The 20,558-nt window shown below is 37.3% G+C and overlaps 6 protein-coding genes across 6 annotated transcripts; all 6 read left to right on the top strand.

Moving 5' to 3' along the window:
* The first annotated feature begins 383 nt into the window (after positions 1 to 383).
* On the top strand, positions 384 to 3,184 carry LOC107189107 (heat shock protein 83). The gene is made up of 2 exons (XM_015577560.1): positions 384 to 456; positions 823 to 3,184. Exon 2 carries the CDS (start codon positions 823 to 825, stop codon positions 2,974 to 2,976), a length of 2,154 nt encoding a protein of 717 aa, XP_015433046.1. The 5' UTR covers positions 384 to 456; the 3' UTR covers positions 2,977 to 3,184.
* A 391-nt stretch (positions 3,185 to 3,575) lies between these two features.
* Positions 3,576 to 4,390, top strand: LOC107189081 (28S ribosomal protein S36, mitochondrial). Its single transcript, XM_015577514.1, has 4 exons — positions 3,576 to 3,683; positions 3,781 to 3,835; positions 3,911 to 4,083; positions 4,280 to 4,390. The coding sequence occupies exons 1-4, from the start codon at positions 3,660 to 3,662 to the stop codon at positions 4,295 to 4,297; spliced, it is 270 nt and encodes an 89-aa protein (XP_015433000.1). The 5' UTR covers positions 3,576 to 3,659; the 3' UTR covers positions 4,298 to 4,390.
* Positions 4,391 to 4,982: 592 nt separating this feature from the next.
* LOC107188966 (microtubule-associated protein 1B) lies at positions 4,983 to 10,130 on the top strand. The gene is made up of 8 exons (XM_015577371.1): positions 4,983 to 5,127; positions 5,370 to 5,723; positions 6,208 to 6,470; positions 6,542 to 6,740; positions 7,048 to 7,184; positions 8,129 to 8,169; positions 8,201 to 8,387; positions 8,972 to 10,130. The coding sequence occupies exons 1-8, from the start codon at positions 4,983 to 4,985 to the stop codon at positions 9,608 to 9,610; spliced, it is 1,965 nt and encodes a 654-aa protein (XP_015432857.1). The 3' UTR covers positions 9,611 to 10,130.
* Positions 10,131 to 11,968: 1,838 nt separating this feature from the next.
* LOC107189060 (mitochondrial inner membrane protease subunit 2) lies at positions 11,969 to 12,518 on the top strand. The gene is made up of 2 exons (XM_015577493.1): positions 11,969 to 12,268; positions 12,330 to 12,518. Exons 1-2 carry the CDS (start codon positions 11,969 to 11,971, stop codon positions 12,495 to 12,497), a joined length of 468 nt encoding a protein of 155 aa, XP_015432979.1. The 3' UTR covers positions 12,498 to 12,518.
* Positions 12,518 to 14,636, top strand: LOC107189059 (integrin-alpha FG-GAP repeat-containing protein 2-like). The gene is given in 7 exon segments (XM_015577492.1): positions 12,518 to 12,682; positions 12,739 to 12,975; positions 13,036 to 13,290; positions 13,355 to 13,679; positions 13,682 to 14,075; positions 14,146 to 14,380; positions 14,457 to 14,636. Coding segments are annotated over 7 exon segments (1,773 nt in total). The 5' UTR covers positions 12,518 to 12,535.
* A 990-nt stretch (positions 14,637 to 15,626) lies between these two features.
* On the top strand, positions 15,627 to 18,280 carry LOC107189073 (sodium-coupled monocarboxylate transporter 2-like). Its single transcript, XM_015577506.1, has 7 exons — positions 15,627 to 15,847; positions 15,969 to 16,314; positions 16,694 to 17,016; positions 17,082 to 17,190; positions 17,279 to 17,500; positions 17,599 to 18,104; positions 18,187 to 18,280. Exons 1-7 carry the CDS (start codon positions 15,627 to 15,629, stop codon positions 18,278 to 18,280), a joined length of 1,821 nt encoding a protein of 606 aa, XP_015432992.1.
* Positions 18,281 to 20,558: the final 2,278 nt, after the last annotated feature.

Genomic DNA, 20,558 nt, shown 5'->3' with positions numbered 1-20,558 from the left:
GATTTAATAGGAAGTATCTTGATAAACATTACAGTCTTCGAGTGTTCGAAAATGTTCGATAATGTTCGATTCATTCGATCCGAACAAACGCCGGAAGTACCACGTTAAGAGAAAAAGGATCGATGTGATTTTTACTATTGACATGGAAAGTATTTTTGGCTGATTGACAAAAGATCATGTTCTCGTATTTTAATAGAACGGATAACAGCATTTTTATATGCACGAAAGATGTCGATCGATTAACCATTGCCAGTATAGATTTAAGTTCCACCGGATATGGAGAATCCAGGGAGGTAAAAATGTTCTAGAACGTTCTAGAACATTCTAGAATTTGAGCTGGTATATAAAGCGGAACCTAGTGGTCGCGCCACTTCATTCAATAAAGTGCCAGGTGCCAGGCAACGTGTTCGTGCATTTCTGAAAACTGATTTAACGCCGATTTGGGTGAACACAAAGGTACAATAGCATCTAAATAAATTTTAAGAACGGTTAAATTCTATTTAGAAGAATGATCATTACATTTTCTTTGTTTGAACTACGATTAAACTATCATTTTAATGAAACTATTAAACTTTTCATTGTGTTTGCTTCGAAATAAATTTTATTACGCTCACAATACATTTTCTTTACTGCGCTCCCGGTCTTGAATATTTCTTTCTTTATATCGTATAATAATTTCTTTGGGCACGTGCTTTACTCGCGTAAAAGTGGTTTTTTTTTCGTAATTTTTTTTACACACGTGATTACTGTGCATTACATACAAAACACTGTGAAATTTTGAATGTTCTTTTTGTTCTCATACATTTTTATTGTCTATTCCAGATGTCTACACAGATGGAGACCGAGGCAGGAGATGTGGAGACCTTTGCTTTCCAGGCAGAGATCGCACAACTTATGTCCTTGATCATCAACACCTTTTATTCAAACAAGGAAATTTTTCTTAGAGAACTGATTTCCAACTCCAGCGATGCTCTTGATAAAATACGTTATGAATGTTTGACCGATCCTTCTAAACTTGACACTGGTAAAGAATTGTACATTAAAATCATTCCCAACAAGAATGATGGCACTCTGACCATCATTGACACTGGCATTGGTATGACCAAAGCTGATTTAGTTAATAATCTTGGTACCATTGCTAAATCTGGTACCAAAGCCTTCATGGAAGCTCTTCAGGCTGGAGCAGATATTTCTATGATTGGTCAGTTTGGTGTAGGATTTTATTCTGCCTATCTGGTAGCAGACAAAGTTACTGTTGTTTCAAAAAATAACGACGACGAACAATACTTATGGGAATCCAGTGCTGGTGGATCGTTCACTGTAAGACACGATACTGGGGAGCCCCTGGGTCGTGGTACAAAAATTATCCTTCATATTAAAGAAGATCAAAGTGAATACTTGCAGGAAAATAAAATTAAAGAGATTGTAAAGAAACATTCCCAATTCATTAGTTATCCAATCAAATTAGTTGTGCAGAAAGAACGTGAGAAGGAGCTCAGTGAAGATGAGTCTGAAGAGGTAGAGGAAAAGAAAGAGACTGATGATGGTAAACCAAAAATCCAAGATGTAGGAGAGGATGAAGAGGCAGAAGAGAAAGAAGAAAAGAAAAAGAAGAAGAAGACTATTAAGGAGAAGTATACCGAAGACGAAGAGTTGAACAAAACCAAACCCATCTGGACCAGAAATCCTGATGTCATTACTCAGGAAGAGTATGGTGAATTCTACAAATCATTGACCAATGATTGGGAGGATCATTTGGCTGTAAAGCATTTCTCTGTTGAAGGCCAGTTGGAATTCAGAGCTTTGCTGTTTGTTCCTCGTCGTATGCCATTTGATCTCTTTGAGAACAAGAAAAGGAAAAACAATATTAAGCTTTATGTAAGAAGGGTATTTATTATGGATAATTGTGAAGAATTGATTCCAGAGTATTTGAACTTCATGAAGGGAGTAGTTGACAGTGAAGATCTTCCCCTCAACATTTCTCGTGAGATGCTTCAACAAAACAAGATCTTAAAGGTCATCCGAAAGAACCTTGTTAAGAAATGCCTGGAGCTGTTCGAGGAACTCACAGAAGATAAGGATAACTACAAGAAATTCTATGAACAGTTTAGCAAAAATATTAAATTGGGTATTCACGAGGATAGTCCTAATCGCAGTAAATTGTCAGATCTTCTGAGGTATCATACTTCGGCATCTGGAGATGAAGCTTGCTCTCTTAAGGACTATGTAGGTAGAATGAAAGAAAACCAAAAACACATTTACTTCATCACTGGAGAGAGCAAGGAACAAGTTGCAAACAGCTCCTTTGTTGAACGTGTGAAGAAACGTGGTTTTGAAGTTGTTTACATGACAGAACCGATTGATGAATATGTAGTACAACAAATGAAGGAGTTTGATGGAAAACAGTTGGTGTCTGTAACCAAAGAGGGATTGGAACTTCCAGAAGACGAGGAGGAGAAGAAGAAGAGGGAAGAAGACAAGACCAAGTTCGAAAACTTGTGCAAAGTAATGAAGAATATTCTTGATAACAAGGTTGAAAAGGTTGTGGTCTCTAACCGTTTGGTTGACTCTCCTTGCTGCATCGTCACAGCTCAGTATGGCTGGACTGCTAACATGGAAAGAATTATGAAAGCTCAAGCTCTAAGGGACACATCTACCATGGGATACATGACTGCAAAGAAGCAACTTGAAATCAATCCAGATCATGCAATCATTGAAACTCTCAGACAGAAGGCAGAGGTTGATCAGAGTGACAAGGCGGTGAAGGATTTGGTAATTTTGCTGTTCGAAACTTCTCTTCTTTCCTCAGGTTTTACTCTGGATGAACCCCAAGTTCATGCTGCAAGAATTTATCGAATGATCAAGCTGGGTCTTGGTATAGATGAAGAGGAAACTGCAGCCGAAGAACAAAAAACAGAAGATGTTGTACCATGTGAAGCAGCAGAAGATGCTTCCCGAATGGAAGAAGTAGACTAGATATAAGATCTGATTATGACAAAAGAAATTAATGTCATTATAGTCATTAAAAGACTGTTATAAATAACCACGTTTTATGTGGTATTGATAGCCATCTTCATTTTCATCTTCTGTATCATAAAAACCTTACTTAATTTATCAAACCAAATTTTGTTTAAATACCAAAAATCTTTGGAATAAGTTAAACTTACAATAAAGTAAAATGTATTAAGTATCATATGTGTGTTATTTCTTTACTATTGTACCTTTCGAAAACATGGAATCGTAGAAATATAGATACGAGATTAACAATTTTCAAATATAAATAATCGTCATAATTTTACATTGGGCTTTTGGCGTTTCGCGTTTGTATGTTGCTGACTTTAGATTGGTAAATTTATCATTTAAATTTAATATATATTCATATAGAAGTTACTACATGCTGCATAATTGCTTTATTGCATTTGAACAGAAAAGTAACAGTTCAATTTTCAAACAATATTAACTTCCATGTTTGTATCATAAACAACCGGTAGAATTTTGTACTTTTATAGGTATTTGGCGATTATTATATACTTACTAAAGTATGTCAAAAAACGCCCTCTACCTGAAGGTTTAAAGTGGTTTAATGTAGACAGAAAGAAGGTTCTGTTGCAAACGAAATTTAGTCTCTGCATCAAACGGATAGATTTTAAAGAAAGATAATGATGGCAACAAAAGGTTGGAAGGTCAGTGCATCGGCATATTAGTGGTCAAGATGTACTTCATGTTAATTTATGCATACAACAAGCAGAGTGGTTATTTGCAAAAATTAAATTTTTGCAGGTAGTTAAACCTCATGTGCCGTTGATTAAATTTCGTAAGGGTGGAATTAACAGAGGTAACGTCAGATCATTTGTCGGATTGCATGTTTCTATTGCAAAAGCCGACTAAAAATTTTATTATTATTGGTTAGCAACTGCAGGTGCAGCAGCCATACCGTCTGCACATTCAGGGGCGACGTCTAAGCAAACTATTGGCGGTGCAACGGGACCTAACGTGACGGTTTTGCCAACGATAGAAGACATTCACCTCCCTCCGCGATTCCAAAGGCGACCAATAGATGAGAAAGAAATTGCATATATTAATGTAAGTATACTAGTATTTTATCGGTTACTATTTTTATAATCTCTTTCAATTTCTCAGACATATTGATATGCATGATACAATATTAGAAATCATTATGATACGAATAGATTAAAAATGATTAAATATACGCAACAATTTGGCAGACATACACAAATTAAGATAGGTATTTTACATTATATTATTTTTCATGTTATAGAGAGGTGGACCGGAATAAATCTATATATCATTGGAGCATCATCAAACCTTAGAACCTTGTACACAAGTCATTTCCCTCATACATTCAATGTATTCTGTAAATAAATGAAAGCAAGCTACAAGTTGTACATATTTCTGTCTTCTTCCTATCAGGCAAGGTCTCTCTACTTGCCTGTGTGACATTGCCAGAACCTGCTATTTCTGGATTGCTTTTTGGCTCATTCTTGTTACAAGTAAAGTATGCTAACCTGAAGACAGGGTGAAGGAATCTTGGTAAAATTGGTTTACATCCTAATGTAACGTTTATGCACAGTTATGTTATAATTATCACTGCCAATTACTCATCATCTAAATATAAGGTATTACAGTTTTGAAGGATACATTTATGTTGATTCGTAAATTGTTTGCAAATTGTTTGCAAATTGTTCCGTACCACCAGTTGGAAACGTATTAGAAAATTGTATAACTTCGCATATTGTTCTTATCAATTTTTCAAGTTCAACTTTTGGCATTCATAAGATAAAAAGAAATATTTCAGGGGCAAAAGCCAATAGAGACAGCCCTGTCCCATGACAGAAATAGCAGACGACAGTGCGCTGTGTCTTCCATCCGTTCGCGATCCTTGGACGTGATAGCGGAAAATCCGCAATCGTTTTATTTTTCATCGAATTTCCGAAAATTACACGAACGACGAATATACGAAAATGGCTGAGATAACGGATTTCGGCCCAAGAAAGACGGTTTTTATTCTAGCCATTGTGGCTGGGTGCTTTGCGGTATTATGGCCGAAAATTTTCTATCCTATGCTCACAGCATCTGTCAATCCACATCACACGTCTGATAGTTCTGGTAAGATTTAAGTGTGTTTGTACATCTAAATATTAAGAATACGTTTATATAGAAATTTTATTTTTCAATCGAGTCAGTAATTTCTTACTTTATTTTTCTTTGAGTTATTCGTAGAACACTTAATTATAGAAATGCAATTACAACAAAATGCTCTTTCTCTATTGTATTAATTACCCATGTAATGTGTATGTTGATAAATTTTTCTTTATTATCAATGAATTGTGTTCATGTATATTTATCAGCTTGCTGCGATGTAATATTTGAAAGCGACGTCACTGCTGCAGACATTATGCAGGAAATGTGTCAGAACATATTGAAGCATCATCAAGTTGATCCACGAGTAAGAGATGCATTGAAAATTATAAAATTGACACCTCAAAGTACAAGTTTATGTAGAGAAGAAATCTTAGCCAGATGTGGTATAGATCTATCTACATTTCTTGCTGATAGAGAACGCTTGGGAAAAAGTTATAAACAAGTTTTGGAAGAAATCAGATCATTTAATAGTTCTCTTTGCCTTAAGATGCATTTTGGTATACCCCTTTCTCAATTAGGAACACCACACCTCATCAGATATCATATTTTAATGCCGCACAGTAAGATTATAAAAAGATTTGTTCAGAACTCTTGATAATAGATACTAATAAGACATAGCATGCTCATCTTTGATAATCTTTATCAGAAACAACTCTACTGATTACATTAATATTTATTTAATGGTACTAATATTAATATTTGTTAACATTATTAAACTAATGCTTTTATTACCATTTAAAACCATGATTTTGATGTGAATAATTTCACAAATAATGTATGGAAAGCAGAATCAAATTCTACTTTTGGCAAGTTGCCAAAAGAGCAAACATAACTACTGATGTGTAGATAGGTATAAGTTTGGACTATAGTCATAGTTTCAAATACATTCATGTAATGATCCCTTCCACCATTCATGAAGATTACAGACTAACATTAATTCTATAAAATTGAGGAACCGTGTAGTAAATGTAACACAGCTTTGATTCTGCTTGCTTTATCCATATGCCCAGATAATATTTGACAAAACAATATTTATATTTTTAGGCACAATACGCCAAGAACGACGTACACCTCCTCATGCTGGAGGCTTACATCCTGCATTGAGGGAACGAGGTAGAGCCATACCTTCCTCTCATATTGTACCTAAAGTGACAGATAGACCTGATCATGTGGTACCAAAACTGAGACCACCTTTGGGAGGTGCAGGTCATGTTGTTTCTGCACCAAAAGGAAATGGTACAATGGGAATCATCATGCCATTATATACTTTAGGCATTGTACTGTTTTTCTTGTATACTATTGTCAAGGTATACCTTATACAATTTTCACTTGTGTAGTGGTACATATTATAGATTCTATTAGAAGGGATTCATTTCAGGTGCTGAAGAAGAATTCGGATAATGAAATCATTTCAGAATACCCTGGAGCTGCAGCAGAAAAAGAATTTCGAAAAATGGTATTTAGTCCTGAACCCTTTGCTACTGCAATGTCTGGTGGTACAGCATGTAACTTACTTTTCCGCAAGGAAAGATCACAATCACCTAACAGACTTTCACCTACAGACAAGTTAAAGGATCGTAAGTTTTTTTATTGATTTAAATATAATTAATGACACTTGATTTATATTATTATTACTGCAGTGTTATCCTTGAAATTCATTTCCTTTAAAGAAACACTGAAAGATAAGGTACATGTTTTTTTGAGTATCTAATCAGATTTTTAAACGGTGTTGCATGATGCAAGGTTTGCACAATTAGAACACACACGTATTTATACTATAAATTTAACAAAAAAATTAATGTTAGACTAAAATTACAAATATTGCAAGTACTTGTGTACATTCTCTGAACACATTTGGTAATGTTATACATGCTGGAACACAAGAAGCAGCAGGAGACATAAAGATAGATCACCTGACACGACGTTTGGTCGAGACGGAAGCAGCCATGGAAAGAATTGTTGTCAAGATAGACAACATGTCACGATCAGTTATGCGTCCAAGCTCACAACAAGAATTCAAGGTTTACTAGACTAATTTTGAAGCAATTTACATTTTCAGTTTTTTAGCTCTTAGAAAATGTGCACGTTGTTGTGTTCTGATTGCGTTTCAAGCTTTATCTACCCCAATGTACATTATATACATATTGTACATTTAGTAAAGGATCTTCAAAATCTTGCTTCCTCTTCTACTTCCAAATTTCAATGCTCCTAGATAACCATTTTTAAATCACTGATAAATGTTTTAAATATCCATCTCTATGGAAAATGCGTATTCATATTTTAGCTGAGTGAAATACTCGTTTCAAGAATTTCAGTTAATGAATTTATTAAGTAATAGAATATATAGTGCTTATTTTTACATTTAAATAGTAAATGAGCCTCCAAAGTCCGAAGGTCTGGCAGGGGTCGATCGCTCATCTGAGGTATATTCTTTGCCTCAGAAATTTCCTAACAAGAGTAACCAAAAGTTTGCGAGAAATTGTTCCGTATTAAATTTCTATTCTTCCGCGCGTAATAAATTTACTGCGTTGAAGACTTACTTGTTAGAGTACTAAGAATTCAATTTTGTAATAACAGTATTCAATATTCATAGGTAATAATAAAATATATTAGAATAAAAATCGGCATAAACAAATATTGGTATTAATTTTTTGTTTATACTGAACATTGTTTATCTTTAGTGCATGATAACGCATTGTTGTTAAATATCGCAAGTTAAGAGAAAATTGTATTTATTATGTATTTTCTTTTTATTACTATATGTTTTTTTCAGTGGTGCAGCATGGATTTTTTATACACTTTTCATGTTGCGTTTTTTAACCAATCGATAAGTGTTAACATTAATAGTAGCATTAATTTAAACACTGCAGCATTTATATTTAGTTTACGCTAAAAAATGTGTAAATAGCAATGTTTTGATGGAAATAGTGCATACAGTTTTTCATTGTAACTGTTTAATTTCCAGGAAATGAGGGATACTACTTGTCTAACACCCACTGCAAACAGGTAATGATAATTCTTGCAATACATTACACGACGTGAGAGGCGCCTCCGATGAACAGGCCAGACCTATCTATTTAGAAGGCGCGTTACCTCCACAGTGTGAATTACTTGTAACAGATTCAGAAACACAAGCACAAAAAATAGAGGAGGATGCAGAAGCACCTGTTGTACTCTCAGGCAAAATGACCCTTTCCCTCATCAGTCTCGACCAAACTGCAGCTGTAAGAAAATATTAGAATTACCAACAGAATCAAATGAATCTGCGGAGCCTTGTTTTATTTGGTGATTCTTTTATTCATTTAATTGTTTGCTTCGATATAGATTACCTAACACATAATTGGAAAATCACAGAAATTCTATGTTGCAATTTTAAAAATATGTTTCTTGGTAATATCTTTCCAAAAACTTGATACTAATGTATAATTACAAAATAATAACTCAACCTAATAAGATTTGTCTTAGATATTAGTATCCCATTTGTATTATACGTTGAATATGTTACTAATCTATTAATTTCAGTCGGAACTGCTATATCTGTAACCTTTGGCAACATGTTAATAGTTTTTTTTTAATCATTTTGTTACTAGCTGATGATTTTACTGAAGTGATTGTAAACATTACTGACATAGTTACATATACTAAGCGCATTTAACAATTACTTAATTATTATACACTATTATTTTTTTGTCGTAGTTCTACAGAATTTACAGTTAGTACACATTTAGACAAGTTACTATACTTTAAATATTACATTTATCGTATAGTTGTGGAAATAAAAGTATTTAACATTGTTCCATTAAACTAGGAATCCGAAGAAGAGAATCAAGAAATAAGGAAAGTAGAGGATGTAACAGTTCTAAATACAAATGATACGGAAAAATCGTCGAAGATTGGTGGTTCACTTGCAGACATAGAACATGAAGAAACACAAGTTACTTGTACAGTTGACGATGAGGAGAACGAAGATCGACTAAAAGACGAGAATGAAGCGAAAGGGGTGAAACATGAAATGGAGGATGACGAAGATGAAGACGATGAAATTAATGAAGAAAGTGGGGTTGAGGAGGAAGAGGAAGAAGAAGAGGAGGAGGAGGTGGAGGAGGAGGAGGAGGAGGAGGAGGAGGAGGAGGAAGATGAAGACGAGGGCGACGATAATGATAATGATGAAAGAAAAGAAAATGTGAATTTAAATTACAACCAAAGAGAGGAGCAAGAAAATGATGCCGAAAAAGAAGTAGAAGGTGAAGAAGAATACGAAGAAGAAGTTTTTGAGGAGGAAGAAGTAGAGGACGATGACAATGACGAAACCGAAGATGGTGAAGACGAACAAGAAAAAGATGCCGATGCGGATGAAAAAGAAGAGCTAAATGAAAGTGAAAGAAGTGCAGAAGAAACGGGGGACGAAGAGGTAGATAAGAAGGAAAAGGGTGGAAGAAGTTTATAAGAAACTAGAAAATTGTTGCACTAACAATTTCGAATTGATAATTGACGTTTACGAAGTGGAAAGGAAAACAAAACAGATGATTCTAAGTGAAATAAGAGAGAAATAGATAATTACCACGGTGGTGGTAGAACAACGAAATGAATCAAAGTTTAAACATTAACAAGGAAAGTGAGATAAAAAAGGGTGACAATGGGTGGCCTTGTAGTGGAAAGACGATTCAGAAGAAAACGAACCTAAAGTAATAGAGAAATAATTGATTATATCAGTGTTTACCAATCTTTCCGAATGACGTGTTGCAGTAAAAAAAAATAATAAAACAGTTTGACAAATGTAACGACAGCCGATAAAAGTGTTGGTCAATCATCGCCAAGAAGAACCTAATAAGTTCAGAAGACTCGAATTTATCGCATGCTTAAATTATTGTCTGCTGTATCCTGTATTTCATAATATCAGAAATTTGTTAATCAAAGGGGCCAAGTAAGAGGTAGTGCTTCATCTACATGTTCGATACTGTTATTACACAATAAATGCTACAACGTTACAGTACAGTTATTGGAGACTATACAACTATCAACATTGTTATTGTATTTATTCTTGATTGGATATTGTGATTGGCAAGCACTGATCCAACATGCTCGTGTACATACCAGATATTTGAGTTTAACGCTATTCAGTATTTTTTATTATGTCAAACACTTAAATGTAACTTTCGTTGTTCATTTTTTAATGTTAAATAATCGATTTTTATGGCATCCAATTTGTGGTAGTCTCATTATGTTTCAATGGAAATTTTTTAATAATGTAGTTTGTAGTTATTTAGTAAGTAGGATTGTCATTTTCATACCTATGCTTGAACATACAATTATTCTATGATATTGAATGCAATTGTAAGGAATAATCGCTATTATTCTTTAATATGATCACGTGATGACTTTATGCGAAACCAATTGCAATTGAAATATAAGTAAAACTCGAACATAATACCTCCTGAGAGCCAATAAATAATTTATTTAGTTGCATGATGTTCCACAGAAATATAAATGTAAAGAATGCATTATAATGTTCACCACTCATTTCTCTGTAATTATTGCGAAACGAAACTGTTAATATTGTTATAAAGTATCTATACAAATAGGAAGAGGTGATTGTCAAATTACGTGCAAAAAATGCGGAAACTTGTTAAATTTACAAATTATATAAAAAATACACGTATATTGAAAATAAAGCAATTTTGTAGTTACTTTTTATATTATGCCTTTTTTAGAAAATGTATAAAAAATGTGTGACTGAAAAGAATTTTTAATTTATTAAAGCACTATTATATATTTGTAATTAAAAGTAAGTATTCTTCAGTATATTTCTATAGAACAGAGCTGCCGCATTTTTTGTAATGCGCTACCAATAACGAAACTAAAAACATAACAGCATTTTTTAATTACCCTGATCTTAAAAGTGATCAAAATGTTATAATCTTAATACTACAAAGTGATTCCAATTCAAATTCATTTTTATGAAATCGTAATAATTATTTTAAAACATGTTTTTGAAATACTTAGATTGTTGTTAAAACAGGCATGTTAATAGTCATAATCTGCTTATTATTAAATACACTTGCCTATTTATTAAAAAAATTACTCTACCTAAATAATAAGCTTACGTAATTTAACGCAGTATATAGTCATCTTCAATATTGTTATTAAAAAAATAAATAATATATTAAATACATAGTTTTTCAACATTAATGAATAATATATTTACTGTTTATATGTGTAATATGTTACATTATATGTATTTATATATAATATCAGCTGATAATACGAATGTGTGTTATATAATTTTTCACTATATGTATATATATATATATATATATATATATATATATATGTTGTACATACAGATAGTCCAGTCTAAGTACACTGCGTTTACATTATCCTCGTAACCTGTACTGAATTCTCGTATATAATTTGATACACGATAATACTTGTTTCATCTCATAGATTACGGGATTTCTCATTTCAGCTTAAATTTGACGGTATTAATTTACTTTTTACAATAATGTAAATCAATTGTCAGTTATTTAAACTTTATATATGTGTATGTGTGTTTTTACTTAACCCAAAGAAAATTGCTTTACTTCTTATGTATATAAATAGTTAATATATAATATATATACTGATTTGCACATTGTCTTTTGTTTTGATTTGATTCCTATGAAATATGAAAGATTGGACTATTGGAAAATATTTTATTCTGTATTACAGAGTAAATTATACGCAGTACTCAGAACTCGTACTTAATAAATATAGATAAATATGACAGATTGTCAACATTTTTAGTATATAAGTACGATAGATGGTAATGTATGAACTTCTCCGGTATTTCCTTATAGGCTTGCCTATAGGAATTACCTTTCGTACGAAAATTGGATATATAGCTGAGGTAGAAGGAAGCTCTATGCAACCAACTTTAAATCCTAATATAAGTGATTCTGATTATGTTTTGTTGAATCGTTGGTCAGTTTGGAGACATGGTATTGACCGTGGTGAGATAGTAGCTGTCACATCTCCTAGGAACCCAAGTGAAACTTTAATTAAACGTGTAGTGGGACTGGCTGGAGATATTGTAGTTACTCATGGATATAAAGAACATGTGTTGAAGGTATTTAGATTTATTTTTATTTCTATCACTTGACTAGGCAATAAAAGTATTTATTTACTAGGTACCAGAAGGTCATTGTTGGTTGGAAGGAGATAACAGCAGTCATTCTCTTGACTCTAATATTTTTGGGCCAGTTTCTGTTGGTCTAGTAATTGCAAAAGCTACCTGGATAGTGTGGCCAATTAGTCGGTGGCAAAGCCTTCAGTCCAGTACATTAAAACACAAGTGACCACTAAACTTAGCCAAATTACTATTCTGGTCCTCCAAATGAGGGCTGTCAGTTTTGTGAAACGGTTGCAATGGGATCTACCTGGGACTGTGTGCAGACATGGGTTAACAATAGGAGATATCGACAATGATGGTGACAATGAACTAGTTGTTGGCACTGCAGAAGGAGAACTGTATATTTTCAAAGTAAGTTATTTACCAAGAAAATATTGAACATATCACATTAAATCAATGTCTAACAGGGATCAGAGTTGTGGCAAAAAATACCCGGTCTAGGTATGATTACCAGTGTTGCAATAGGAGATGTATTTAATTATGGACGAAATGCATTAGTTGTGATCTGTGGAGACGGTTGGGCTCATATCTTCTACAGTCCAAGGTCTGTAAACCCCAGTACTATTAATGCAAACTCTTCTCAACAGTCTGCCAAAGAAACATCAGATCAAGACACTAGTAAAGGTGATTTAAAATTTGTATTAGTCTACAATTCAGAGCAATTGTGATTTATAAATTCTCTATGTTATTTGTACTTAGATCAGATAGATGGGAACAGCGAAACGAACGAGTTGTCTGGAAAAATGGAATGCGTCCATGTACAAAGAATTCCAACAAATACAAAGGTTGTATTGGTAGCAGATGTTGATAAAGATGGTGCAAATGAAATGATACTAGGTTTAACTGACCGTGTGGTTAGATCCTATAGGTGGTCAAGTAATCTAGAACTAGGTAGAGGCAAGTTAGTTGGATTGAATAAGTGGGAATGTGCCAATCAGATAGGAACAGTTACATTGCAGGTATGGCTGACCCACATAAATTAAAAATAAATATGTACAGTAAGAAGTTTGAAATTCCATTCAGCATACTGCGGATGGAACGCCGACCTTATTAGTTGCTCAACCTGGAGGAACCTTTATGCGAATTAAGTGTAATCCGAAGGAGTGTCATTTAGAAGACGAAGTTCACAAGACAGACGATGAATCAGCAGCGAGTTTTGTAGATTATCAAACGTTAGGTATATCACGAATGCGCAATCAAAATATTTCAACAGAGATCATAGGAGACTTGGAGTCAATGACATTAGAAAATAAAACAATGGGCTGTGCTGCGCCTAAAGAATCTTTGGCCAAGCAGGTTGTTTCAAGTGAGACGCAACACGGTAAGTATTTGGACTTGTATTCATTAGAATCAAAGAGCGGAATTCATAATGTCAACTAAGAAACAACAATATAGATGCAACAGAAGAGCATGAAAGCAGTACCACTGTAGACAGTCGTGAAACGGATAAAGATTCTGGGAAAATTAGTCCTACTAATGTAGATCAGGTTGATGGTAATATTTTGGGTGGAAATGTAATTCTTGGCGACTATGACGCGAAACAGGAAAAAGACTCATTGTTGCCTACGTATAAAGATTTTTCTTGCGAAAATAACGAGAATGGTGACAATACTGAAAATGTGAAGGAAGATGATAAACAGGAGGCTAACACAAGTTTTGAGAAAGGTTCACAGCAAGGAAAACCTTATGCTCTTGCTACCTTAGACGGGACAATAATGTTGGTTAAAGATGAAGTTATTCTATGGTACGATTAAAAAACTTAATATTACCTTCCTAGAGTGAGAATATGGCACAATATACTTCTTTTCTTCCAGGTCAATGCAAGTGGATCATCTGATATTTGCTTTGTGTCGTTTAGACGTGACTGGAGACGGCTCTGACGAAATAGTAGCTTGCGCCTGGGATGGCCAGACTTATATTTTAGATCAACAACGAAACAGCGTACGTTTTCAATTCGAAGAGCCAGTTAGAGCATTCTGTACTGGCCACTATAACGTCTCGCCTGGAATTTCGACACCCTGTCTTGTGTACAACACTTTTAACAATAAGGTGACTTTTCCCGTCTCTCTTGTAAGATGAAAAAAAAATATTAGGAAAGTTGACATGCACTTTGGGGTATTTTCAGATTTTTCTCTACCATGATGTTACGCTTCCAAGCATGGTCATTAAGCCTCTGAATCCCTCGGAGGAGCTCGATCCTAACGAAAAGAAGAGTTTACACGATCTCTTAGAAGGCTCTTCTGATACGGAAAGACAGCAAAAAATGCAACAGTTAACAGAATGGTTGTTATACGGAGTATCTTGAGTACTTGTAATTTTGTAAAGTGGTGTAGAGACATAAATATATGTATATTCTTGCAAACCGTTCGTGTTATTCTTGTGTGCGATGCGCTGTTGCATATAATCGTTCCAGGCACATACGATGTTTGATCAACGTCTAACGAATTTATTGCCAGTATTAGTGTATCTTTTCTATTCTCGAGCACCGTGCTTTTTTCGTATCGAGAGGCTACGCTCATCGCATTCACTTGCCTTATCGCGAACGATATACGACCGTCAAAAATTCTTATTATAAATTTTTAGTCAAAAGAAGGCCGTTACGATGTTGATCACGGAATAAGACGCAGGTTCGGCCCGAAAGTGCTGATTTAAAAATACCTAACTATTTGCGGTACACCGGGACAAACAAAGTTTATCTATCTATCGTAAATTAGTCTGGCGAACGTGTAACATTGATTAAACATATAGGATCGGTTTGAACGTCATCGGTGCCAGTGGGAATGTGGACCTTGTCGGGTACTTTTCCAAAACGCTTGAAACATTATAGTGTTCAATACCTACGCAACTAGGTCGTTTCGTAAATCTCTCGAATTACTATTTAATCTGCGAGCTACCGGTCAAGAAACATTAATGAACTCATGATCTGATAGACAAACAGGAAATTAAAACGCGAGTGTCGTAAATATCGTACCGTTCTTTTTTTCATAGTGAATGTAAGTGATTTTATACACAATAACAACAGTTGATCGTACATTAGTTAACATCCAGTGTTATGGTATGCGTTTTCACGCGAGCAACATTAGTTTTTGCCAATTAGAAAGGATCGGAATCGATATTGTCGCTTTCTCCGCCGTAACTAGTCTTATCGTTTTGTAAATAAGGAAAAAGGAAAAAATACGCGGAACGAGGCTGCCAGTTCCAATTACCTACGAGGATCAATCGTGTGCAAACACTCGATCTGTGTATTCCCGCGGCGTGTCCGGCGTGAGTTAATTGCAGTTGTATTAGTTTTAGAATGGCAGAGAACGAGACGAGATCATCTTTACTCGGGCACGAGCTGAAGCAACTCACATTTGGATGGACCGATTACAGTCTTTTCACCGGCCTCCTAGGGGTCAGCGTCTTGATAGGGATTTACTTCGGTTGTTTCAGCAAGAAACAGGATAACACCACCGAATACTTACTCGGAGGGAAATCAATGTCTTGTTTTCCGGTTAGCATGAGTCTAATCGCAAGGTAGAGAGAATAATTTTGAAAAACTGTGTTTTCCCCGAAGAATGTACATACATTGTCTTAACAAGACACGAATCAGAATAATGGTAGTCTGTCGATTGAATTTCCGTGTAACTTATTTCAGTCACGTGTCGGCGGTCTCGTTGCTCGCTATACCTGTCGAAGTGTATCAATACGGGACACAGTATGCAGCCTGCATTTTTACATCCATCATATCTTGCGGTCTGATTGCTCTTATCTACATGCCGGTGTTTTACCGTCTCCAATTGACCAGTACTTTCGAGTATCTGGAAATGAGATTCACGAGGCCGGTCCGGACGTTCGCCTCGTTTCTAGCCACTCTCTCGCTGGCCCTTTACGTCCCTCTGATCATCTATGTACCAGCCTTGGCGTTCTCGCAGGCGACATCGATCAATCTGCACCTGGTAGCGCCAATAATCTGCATCGTCTGCATATTTTACACGACGATCGTAAGTGGCCCGAATCGTCGTTCTCTTGCAAATATGTGTGTGCGTGTACGTCGTACAACGACGATGAAACGCAAACAATACGGTGTTTACAAATATTAACTGGGGATTATACGACGTTACGAAATTCAAGGAATCCCCTGACAAAACTTCGAACGTGCTATGAATGAAACGCGACAATGATTTAAAGACGAATGATTAAACTGTTGATAATGTCAACTCTACGCGTAACTGGTAGCTGAAACTGGTTCTTTCGCGTACCGTACTACAAACGTTTACTGGAGAGTGAAAATACATTGAACGAAAATGAATCGTAACAATTAACGATTGATTCGTCCGAAAAGTACAGAATACATATATGTCTTTCGCTCGAAACTTTCAGGGAGGATTGAAAGCTGTCGTATGGGCGGATACCATTCAGATGATCGTAACGCTAGGTGGGTCAGAGAATCGTATTTTGGAAGTACGCAGCAAGTCTATTGAACTTTTACAATTCATGCACGAATTGCCTTCGATTCGTTCATTGTGCGGTCATCAAGGGGATGATTTACTATTTTTTTGTAGCATGAGTCCGAGCCCATTCGAACGAAACTCCTTTTGGGGTATGTCGGTGGGAATGACGATGACTTGGCTGGCCGGGGTTGGAATCAGTCAGGTGTCCATGCAACGTTTTTTGGCGGTGCCGAATATCAAAGAGGCTTACAAGTCGGTAAAACTGTTTTAAGCGGTTAACGGTATAGGATAACGAACCGTACCTTTTATTTTTCCAGGGCAGTAGGATGTACGGCGATATGTCTGGTAGTCATAAAATGGGTGTCGGTCTTTACGGGGTTGATAATGTACACCAGGTATCACAAATGCGACCCTATAAGCACCCACGTACGTTTGCTTTCCTTTCTTTCGGCGCCAGACCGCCGTGTCGGGTCTTTTGTTTCTGGTAAACTTTATAGGGTCAATTGGTTTCCAGGTAATCACGAGGAGCGACCAATTACTTCCGTATTACGTGCTGGACGTTGCCGCGAGCGTACCGGGACTCCCTGGTCTCTTTCTGGCCGGCCTCGTCAGCGCTGGTCTTTCTACGATGAGCGCTGGTTTGAACACAGTAGCCGGCACAATTTACGAGGATTTCATCGATCCCTGGTTGTCGGAGAGCAACAACAAAGAGGCTCGAGCGGCGACTATTATGAAAGTACGAGAAAAAAAATGATGTGTCACCTATTTTTCCCAGACTATTTCACGTACAGCTGTGTAAGTGTCGATAAGCAATACAATGCCTGCGATTTTCAGAGTATCGTAGTTGTCGTAGGACTGGTTTGCGTGGCGCTAGTATTTCTCGTGGATCGGTTGAGCGACATTTTCCAAATGTCTTTGACCCTCCACGGTGTCACAGCTGGGGCGATGTTGGGCATCTTCACTCTGGGAATGATAGTACCATGGGCAACGTCGAAAGGTGCTATAGCTGGTGGATTACTTTCCATGATCTGCATGGTTTGGATCATTGTTGGGGCTCAAGTGAATGTGGCTACAAAACGATTGGTCTATCAGCCACTTCCTACGTCGACCGAGGATTGCTTGAACGTAGATAGTCCGTTTAATCGGACAGTGACCAATACGACTTCATCTCTACCGACTCCGAACGAAAAACCTTTCATTCTATTCACCATATCGTTCATGTATTACACTTTGGTCGGTTTCTTGATAGTAATGGTTGTAGGCACTCTGGTCAGTTTCCTGTGTGGTGTTCCCGACTTAAAGGACGTGGACAGAAAATTATTTCCACCGATAATACAGAGGTGCGTATACTTGGAATTTCCTTGGAGCTTCCGTCAAGTTTTTCTTCATTTCCATGCCTCAAACGCGTTTGTTTTTCTATAGATTTTTACCGCCGGAAAAATACACCGAGGTACCGATGCACTCGATACCGTCGACATTGGTGACGAATCCGGAGAAAGAGAAGATCAACGCGTGAAATGGATGCAGCTTGTTACACTTCTCCTTCCGATATTGTGTTCATTGTACTTTTAAGAACGAATTAAATCGAGTCTCGTAATATTGTTAAAAAGTGCTGAGAACAAACGAACTATAGGACGAGAAGAATCTATCGGGGTGCATCGAGCGACGGTCAAGTCCCGTTCGTCGTAAGAAAGCAACGCCATAACTGGTCCGTCCTGGGTTGAAAGCACCCATTAGACCCTCGATGAGGGTGTCAAATTGACTAGATTATATATCTGTCCTACGCATCTCGATACAAACAACCCTCCCAAAACATCTGGAGGAACGATGCCTATCGGATTAGGACGAATGTAAATGCGAAGGGTGTTTTTTGTCGAGTCATTCGTCGGGTCGGTCCAGAAAATCCGCGAAAGATCGATCGTAAAGTACGCGTTACAACGGCTGCTGTTCTATTCATCGGAGCCCCGTGACCGCGCGCAATCCTCGATACAAACGTCGCAATTTATTTCGACGTTACGTGCAATGTACTTGGAGTCCGTTCAATAAAGCGTCAAGTTGTTTTCCTAACGTTATAAAAATTTCACCGGTCCATAAACGTCTAATCGTGTTGGCGGATCGACCGCGATTCGCTTCGAAAAAATTGCATACAATTTATCGGCAAGTCGGTTCACCGTTCTTGGTTACAATGGTGAAGACATTGCAACCGTTACGAAAAATCCATAACAGAGATCTATATTGGAGTGGCACAAAGGGCGAGTTTGCGGGAATGGTTCGATCACGGCGCTATCGGTCACGGTTCACCGATCGAAATGCGTGGCGAACGCAGCTTTCTAAGATACTGCGATATTATGAAGTGTTAACACTTCTATATCCATCCGCGTAGCCTTTATTATAGTTCCACGAAGCGTTTCATGGATTATTTGTTCTTGCAAAAATTTGACTCGAACAGCGAGCCGGGCAACGACAGGGAGATAAAAATCGCGTCGAGATTCCGAGGTGAAACTCGACGGAACGAACCCTTATCAAGGGTTCGAGATGTTATCCTCGGACTTGGAGAGAACTTGGCTGGACGACAGAGAAGCTTCGTGGAGAAGTCTCGCATAGACGTTCCACGTCTGGTCGTGGAAACGGCACTTCTGTCTCGAATCGGGGGACCACATTCCACCGAACCATTTTATTTTATTGGACTGAAAGGTGTCAAATATAGGTGGTAAGGGCCCACCTACTTACATTCCTGCCACCATCCGTCCTTCTTTCTCCACGGCCTGGTTTCATCGTGTAGGTAAAATCTTCGAGGGTTCAGGCCCATTGTGGTCGGGTGACAGATTTTTGACAGATTCTGTCTGATTTGGTGTCGAGTGACAGAGATCCGAGAGAGCCTGATCTCTCTCGATGCATTCTCGCGGTTAACTGGCATTCTGCCGTCCTCGTCTCGCTCGGTCGATCGATTTCGTTGCTCGTCAAGATACGGCGCGGGGGTAATATGTGGTGTACAAGTACAAAGAAGAATGACGGAATACGCGAGACTTTAGAAGCAGTATACCTACCACGTTTGCACCGAAGCCGAAATGAGTGGACGGGGAGCGAATAACGTCGGTTGGTACATTTCTCATCGATACGACGAGACGACGATCGTTCTCGTATAACCGAAGATTAACATACCGCGACCAGGAGAGAAGCAAAAGAAACGGGACTGGTAGAGAGAAGGAAGAAGGCAAAAAAAGTATCCAAGGAGAAACGGATGGCTCGTACGCATGGGTACGAAGCTACCGGGAGCGGCAGGACATGGCACGGCGCGGCGGAGGTTTGGCTTAGGTTCTAATCTCTCCTTCTTTCTTCCACCTTCGTCGTTTCTCGTGCCGCGTGCAACTATACGAGACGGGGTTCCCTGGTTTTTGTGTGGCGAGACGGTATACGCGCAAAAGCGCATAAAAGCTGAGGGGGCCGGGTACGGTGTGGGATACGGCTTATTTCGGCGACAATGCTTAGGGCCAGGCGCGAGCATAAAGGAGCATAATGCACCCTGCTAACGTGAAAATTATTCTGTCAAACATTCGGACGTCGGATTACGGCGACGACCTCGTGTCCCGCCATGACACGCTTGCTTTTTCAGAAAAGGCGCGGCTAATATATACATACAGACTGTGCAGATGCCGAAAGGATTTCTCGGTCAACGAGACGATCGCTGATTTACGGGTCGACTCGGACGGTGGCGAATTGGGAGGTCGTCCAACGAACGCGAAATTTATCGTTCCATAAAATCCTAACGTTATGCGGCAATTTAAGGAAAGGGT

The sequence above is a fragment of the Dufourea novaeangliae genome, unplaced genomic scaffold (genome assembly GCF_001272555.1).
Source record: "Dufourea novaeangliae isolate 0120121106 unplaced genomic scaffold, ASM127255v1 scaffold125, whole genome shotgun sequence".
Lineage (NCBI taxonomy): Eukaryota > Metazoa > Arthropoda > Insecta > Hymenoptera > Halictidae > Dufourea > Dufourea novaeangliae.
This window is presented reverse-complemented; position numbering and strand designations above follow the sequence as displayed.